The sequence below is a fragment of the Rutidosis leptorrhynchoides genome, chromosome 6 (assembly GCF_046630445.1).
Source record: "Rutidosis leptorrhynchoides isolate AG116_Rl617_1_P2 chromosome 6, CSIRO_AGI_Rlap_v1, whole genome shotgun sequence".
Classification (NCBI taxonomy): Eukaryota; Viridiplantae; Streptophyta; class Magnoliopsida; order Asterales; family Asteraceae; genus Rutidosis; species Rutidosis leptorrhynchoides.
This window is the reverse complement of record NC_092338.1, coordinates 146,683,156-146,690,121: the sequence shown is the minus strand read 5'-3', so window position 1 is coordinate 146,690,121 and position 6,966 is coordinate 146,683,156. Positions and strand designations below refer to the sequence as shown.

Sequence of the window (6,966 nt, the reverse complement as noted above, 5' to 3'; positions counted from 1 at the left end):
GGAAGAAGAAGACATATACACACAATAGTAATAGTACTGCTCATTTTCTCCCTCATCTGTTGCTTTTGACCGTTCAAACAAATTTTTAAACAATTTATTTATTAATCCAAGTAAAGTAAATATTGTACAGAGCAGTGTTAATTGTTGATTGGTCAAAACTGATGGTCACATGCATTCATCATTTTACCGCATTTATAATTGTATCGTTTTGTGTTGATTTGAGTTGTTCAAGTTAGTACAACTACGGAGTATATAATTTAGGTAATTTGAATTACCCCAAGCTAATACTCCCTCCCTCTCTAATCTTTATCTACTGCTCATTATTTTTATTGAGAATATTCAAATCAATCCAATTTTCAAGTTAAAATTTAAAGAATCAATCAGAGTGCGACATGTAATGCGATATTTACATGTGATTTAATTTTTTTATTCAAAATAAATTTCTTTTTTTTCAAAAAAAAAAATTTCGAATTTTTTTATATTTTATTCAATGACATGTGGATTTAACATGCAGTAAATCACATGTGATTCTGCATGTCAATCACATGTGATTGTAAAACTCAACACATGTGATTCTGCATATCAAATTCAATTACATGTGATTGAAAAAAATTGAAAAAAAATTTATTTTTTCAAAAAAAAAATTATTTTTTTCGAAAAAAATTATTTTTTCGTAAAAAAAATTTAATTTTTTTTTTTGAATTTGACATGCAGAATCACATGTGATTGGGTTTTACAATCACATACGATTGAATTTGACATGCTAATTTTTTTTTTATAAGTTTTTTTCAAAAAAAATATTTTGTAACAAATAAAAATTGCTTGGGGTACGCTCACTTCTGCATTTTTGTTTAGATTCTCAAAATTCTCAATCGCTTTTTTTAGTGGGGAGGAATATCTTCACCATACTTTTTTACTTTTTCTTCAGTGTGGGGCAAACGACGCCCTCTACTTCTTTTTTTATTTTTCAAAATTTTTTTCTTTTTAATTTCTTTTTTTTAATCACATGTGATTGTCTCGTCACATGTCACGTTCTAATTGGTTTATTGAATTTCAAACAAATTTTTGAATTCAATAGATGTCTTCAATTTGTTAAATTTCACGAATTCACTCCCGGTTTTCATAATTTACGGAGTAATTACGGAGTAATATCTAGCAGTGGGCCGTAATTAATAAGAAGCGTGTACTAATAAAGCCCATTTGAATGCTCTTAAAATTAAAATTATCATGTGTCCAATGGGTCGTATACTTGGGTCCAGCGCGTCAATAAGATTAAAATTAGATCCATCTTACCGGTTACTTACGCTCGTGACGTAACTAGGTAAGGTCTATTTCCCTCACTTGTCTAGGGTTTAGTTTATTTATTTCCCTAAACTTAATTCATTTTCAGAAAACTACTTACGATCTCTTTCTGAAATTGAAATCGGCCAGTCACATCTGCACGTAAGTTTATACTATTTCTTTCATTCTTTTTGATTTAACGCAACTGCGATTCATGACATCCAAATTTATCCGTTTATCCACTTTCTTTCGTAGTTACTGAATTTTGACATAGTGTTGGAATGATGGAGTTATTGTTATTAATTTTGATTCTGTATCTTTATTTAAATCTGATTGTGAGTTTTTGTAGAGGTAGAAAATGTATTAGGTTAAGTTAAAGTAAGAGAACACAGTAAAACTGCTGAAATGGCTTCGATTAATTTGAGAAATTGAATGCTAAACTGTTAAACATACAAAACTAACAGTTTGAAACTGCTAAACATAAACCAGTTAATAGTTTTTTTTTATTTCCATGAGGAAAATAGCTCTCGACCCAAATTGACTTGTAGATCGACCCGACCCGAAGCTGACGTTTATCGATCCATGAGCTGTTTTGACCTAAACTCATTTGAACCTTGACACAACTCGACCTATTTGCCAGATTTACTAATATGCATTCTCTTTATTTCTCTTTAGTGTGTCCTGACGTGCAGCTTCTGGATTTGATTGTGACAGAGTGAGAATGAATGCAGTAGGCGATAGACTAAGTAGTTTGTCAGACGATCTCATCATTAAAATTCTTTCTTATATAAACACCAAACAAGCTATCAGAACTAGTATTCTTTCACCTAGATGGAAGAATACTTGGAAGTCGATCCCACATCTTGATTTATCTACTGAAGATGATACTTTCGACGAGTTCACTCGTGTTCTCTCTTCTCGCAATATTGATTTCCATGAGTTCAATCGTTTGCTCTTTTCTCGAAATAATGGTTTCCATGAGTTCGCTCGTGTTCTCTCTTCTCGTAATGAAATAGAATTGGCGTCTGTTAAACTTACTGTTGGAGAATATAAACAAGCGTTTGTCAAAACTATTGTCGACTATGCGTTTTCCCACAATGTCCAAAAAATGACTATTATATGGTCGGACGACATGCGTAACGAAATACCTAATTTTCTTTTTATGTCCCGGTCTCTCATAGATCTCACTTTTATTGGAGATGTTCATTTTCTTCGTCAACCTGAAATCAAATCATCTTTCGACCTACCAGCATTAACTACTTTGTATCTTAAAAATGTCAGACTTAGTAACAAAAATCCTGACGAGTGTGGTGGTGTTTTCTTTAAGTGCCTAAACTTGAAGAATCTTATCTTATTTGACTGCAACATAGACAAATTTTAAGCGTTTAATTCGCCATTCTGAATTTTCAAAGCTCACGATTGAGAAAGGATTGTATTCATTTGCTAATGTGGTTGTACCTCACCTAAAGAATTTCACTGTTGTAGATTGCCGAGGTTATCTTTATATTTATGCACCCGAATTGACCTCATTGATGTATGAAGTTTCATGTTATCAAAACTTTTTTGCAAATGGTTTGTCTTGTTTGGAGAAAGTGGATTTCTTTATGTGTCCATTTGAAGAAGATAGTTATGCAGTTATTGAGACTCTTCAACGGTTCCACAATGTCAAATATCTTACGCTTGGATTGGAAGTCATAGAGGTATTTGGTCTTTAATATCTACAAGTGCATATATATTATCTATTATTATGATTTATATATCATCGTTTTATAGGTTGCATCATTTGTGAATGGAGTCTCAAATCTACCTTCTCCATTTGATAAGTTAACGAGTCTTGAGATTTATCCACGGAGGTTGGAACATAAAAAGAATGCAAAGAAAGTAAAGATTCCTACACAAGTCAGAAACTTTCTTTTAGGTGCTTCTCCAAATGCTACTGTCTCGATATACTCACGCGAGGTACCATCACCATTAACAATATTTTGTTTTGTATCCCATCTATCATTTACTTGTTGCTATACTTTGTATACCGGGATTTATGTCCATTATAAACTGTATGATAACATGCAGGAGGTGGAAGCGATGAAGCATACCACATCAACACAACAAATGTTGGCTAAGTTGCAGGTGTAAGTTTCTATAGCATCTCAACTGTTGCAATAGCAAACTGTAAGTTTTTGATTTCTTTATGTTCTGGGTTAATGATAAATGTCATAAAAATGCCAATAAATGGTTTCATTTTTACTATTTGTTTTGCTTTCAGGTGTTTGTTATCTCTTACTCCGTACTTGTTATCACTTACTCTGAATGATTGATGGAACAGTTAGAAATTGCTTGTTTAAATTGGAATGGTAAAAGGTGTATGTTTTGTGTACTTTTGACTTCATGTGATTTGGGTTTTAAATACTTAATATGTCTAAGTACGAATCCTATGCTAGTTCCTAGTGTTGGGTTTGGATTGTTAATTATTAGTACTTATATATATGTGTGCACTGCTAAGTCTACTACCATGCTAATTTTTTATGTTGGAAAGTTTATTGGCACAAGTTTTTAGCTTGATTACTTCTGATCAATCCCTTTTATCTAAGTTGTTGATTGTGAATCTATTTACGTGTGTGGTGGTCCTGGTGGAGCACATTGATAATATTTAAACTAGCGTTACATAATACTCCTATTCATATTTTATCTTGATTGTTGTGTATTTTTATTTCCACTAGTTTATTTAGTTTCTTATTTTAGGTCAATTATATTACTCAAAGTCAACTCCAATTTTTGCAAGAGTAATTTCTTGTCGTCAAGTTCTGTTATTTGGTATCACATTCGTCTATGGCACACTTATTTTTTGACCTGCTAAAAATTTTATTACCGGCATGCAAGCAACATGCAAAAATGTTACACGGGATTACATGCTTAAGCCATTACACCAATATATTCAACTCCAATGACCTAACATACACCTTACTGTATGATTTAATACAACTACACTAATACCTACTGGAATTCGCCTCCATTCTTCAAAGCTTCTAGGAGTCATATTGGATCTATTTGAGATCCACAAGTGTGATATGTGAGTACCCACAAGCTCACGGTATTACATGCTTAAGCCATTACACCAATATCTTCGCTCTGGATCGACTCCCGCTGCTCAGGAGGACTGTGAATTAACTTGTTACAATGTTACACCACTACCATATAAGCCATAAGCCATAATAGAATATTTCTTGTAGCCAAAAAGACCTTATTAGCATTAACCAAGTTCGTTTGGAAATTAGCCGAACTAATTGCGTTGGATAAACCATTAGAAATTGGCCCAATACATCCCCACCAAGCTAATAGACTTCTCTATTCGATATTTTAGCATCCATTAAAACGTCTTTATCGCACTCCAAAGTGAACAACCTAGGCCAACGAAGCATTGCTTCAAGAGCATCCCCTTTACCTTGTGTGTTGGGGCCGGGGGTTAGGTCATGGGTTCGAGTCTCGCTTTGCCCTTCCTTTTAATTAATCTGACTGAAAATATGGATATCCAGAATGAACCCCAGGGGGTTTTCTCTCAAATCCATTCAGAATTCAAACCCGGTCCGCATGCTCTCGGGATGGTTAAAGAATCGGGTTCATGTAATGCGATTCGGGTTTCCTCCCGAACGCGTGTGTGTGCAAATGATGAGTGTCGTTGAAATAAATGATATACTGATGCAAAGCTTGATGTTAAAAAAAAATAAAAATAAAAAAAAAATATAGCAAACAACCTAGGAAATAAGGTGCAAAGTGGAGCATTTGTGTTTGTAATCCAAGTATCCATCCAAAACGAAGTTGATGCACCATCATCGTTTTCCCCATATATTGATCTTATGATTTTCACCCAAAGTGAATCAGTTTCGAGTTTGAAGCATTGAAGAATGCCACATCAGCACAACGAATAATGCCCAAGTTGCAGGGGTTTGTTCATTGTTGATAACTTTAATAAATAAATGGTGTCATGTGTTTTCCTTTGAGTTACAATAATTTTGTTATCTGTTATCCACAATGCAACTGTCAGATGTTTTTTTGCCGATCGATCATATGGTTTTTTGCTGCTATGCTACACATCTTGGATGGTTATGTGATTGGGGTTTCTAATATGTAATATGTCAAAGTAGGATCCTAATTTTGGTTCCTGTTGTTGTGTGCTTAGATTTTTAATTACTTTTATGTGTACTCTACTATGCTACTTCCTATTTTTGGAAAGTTGTTTTCTACAAGTGTGTAGCTTTATATTTCCGGTTAATCCTTTTTTTTATTATCTTGGTTGATGATTGTGAATGTATCTACGTATATGATGTAGCACACTAGAGTTAAAGTCAATTACGTTACTTAAAGTCAACTCCAATTCATGTTAGAGTAATTTCTGGTCATCAAAGTCTTGTTCTTTGGTATCACTTTCATATATGGCACACTTGGTATAGTTTGACTTGCAAACAAGCAAGATCTGAACCATCAAAACCTTCATCTTCACAAGCTTTATCATCCTGCTCTACTTAACTGGAAGTCTACTCTTCATTTTCACAAGCTTTAGCATCCTGCTCACGGGGGCTTTGGCTCAATATTTTAAAGGTGATACATGAGGTTTTTGACTCATGTTTGATTCCAAGAAACACAACGCAATTTTCAATTGGGAATGGGGAAACAACTCGTTTGTGGCTTGATCAATGGGTTGGCCCGTCCACCCTAGCAACCCATTTCCCTTGCCTTTTCAGTCTCGAACAACATGCAGATTGTACTATCCACATGAGGATGTGCAATCAAGGTTTAAGATGGCGCCTGGATAATTTGTTACTGCCTTCTGATCACACGCACACCCGGTGGATTAAATCCTTGCCAATTAATATCAATATTTTTTTATGGATACTATGGCTAAAGATGTTACTTTAAAGTTTTTCTACTTTTGGTATCTTAAGATGACGAAAGGTTGTTGTCCCTCCGGTTGGTGTCTCATTATTTGTTGATTGTGGCGAAAGACCCTTTCGTTTCATTCCATTACTTCCAGAGGTTATGCTTGGTGAACAGGCTGACTTTACACTCATATCTTCACTATTTTCAACCTACAAATATGTTTGAAAATCATTTAAGATTTAAATTTTATTTTAATGCAATGTAATACTAATAGATTTGTAATGTGTGGTAAACTGTCATCTATATAGAAAACACAATAAAAAAAAATTATAGTTGGTGTTCTTTAATACCTCCATAAGTTCTGGACTGTTGGGCTTATTGATATCATCCAGGTCCACATATTCTACCTCCTTTTCTTTAAGAATTTCATCAAGTTGTTTAATAACATTCACATCACCAGTTAAGTCACAAACTGTATACCCGGATAACTTATTATCTTCACCGTATATGTTATGTTTTACAATGAAGGTGTAATGCTTGTTAACAATTTGTTCCAACTCCACAGGGTAAACAGTAGGCGAGGTTGTCTATCATATACAATAAATTTAATAATTGTTTAATGAATTAACTCACTTTTCTTGCAGAAAAGCTCAGCCATTTCACGCTTCGATTGATCATCTTTGATAGTTGTCCATCAAATAGGGCCATTTCACACCCTCCAGTTTTGTCTTCCACATATATAGTGGCACGCACCCTATTGTTTAGACATTATAAAAAGTTAATTTAGATGAATTTGTATTGCATTAGAGCAAC

At 33.9% G+C, this 6,966-nt stretch overlaps 2 protein-coding genes across 3 annotated transcripts; both read left to right on the top strand.

Moving 5' to 3' along the window:
• The first annotated feature begins 1,355 nt into the window (after window positions 1-1,355).
• Window positions 1,356-3,802, top strand: LOC139855428 (uncharacterized). 2 transcript variants are annotated; one of them, XM_071844652.1, is made up of 5 exons: window positions 1,356-1,443; window positions 2,767-2,981; window positions 3,055-3,240; window positions 3,352-3,450; window positions 3,545-3,802. In XM_071844652.1, exons 2-4 carry the CDS (start codon window positions 2,814-2,816, stop codon window positions 3,412-3,414), a joined length of 417 nt encoding a protein of 138 aa, XP_071700753.1. In that variant the 5' UTR covers window positions 1,356-1,443; window positions 2,767-2,813; the 3' UTR covers window positions 3,415-3,450; window positions 3,545-3,802. The 2 variants fall into 2 exon arrangements, with proteins under 2 accessions (XP_071700753.1, XP_071700752.1); XM_071844651.1 differs by having other exon boundaries at window positions 1,369-1,443; window positions 1,957-2,981.
• Window positions 2,003-2,662, top strand: LOC139854145 (FBD-associated F-box protein At4g10400-like). The gene has a single exon (XM_071843467.1). It carries the CDS (start codon window positions 2,003-2,005, stop codon window positions 2,660-2,662), a length of 660 nt encoding a protein of 219 aa, XP_071699568.1.
• Window positions 3,803-6,966: the final 3,164 nt, after the last annotated feature.

Bases quoted from the DNA above. Each gene is read 5' to 3' on its own strand.
- LOC139854145 (XM_071843467.1), top strand. From the start codon at position 2,003: ATGAATGCAGTAGGCGATAGACTAAGTAGTTTGTCAGACGATCTCATC.
- LOC139855428 (XM_071844652.1), top strand. From the start codon at position 2,814: ATGTATGAAGTTTCATGTTATCAAAACTTTTTTGCAAATGGTTTGTCT. The intron at 2,982-3,054 runs GTATTTGGTCTT...ATCGTTTTATAG, and splicing joins TTGGATTGGAAGTCATAGAG to GTTGCATCATTTGTGAATGG. The intron at 3,241-3,351 runs GTACCATCACCA...GATAACATGCAG, and splicing joins TCTCGATATACTCACGCGAG to GAGGTGGAAGCGATGAAGCA.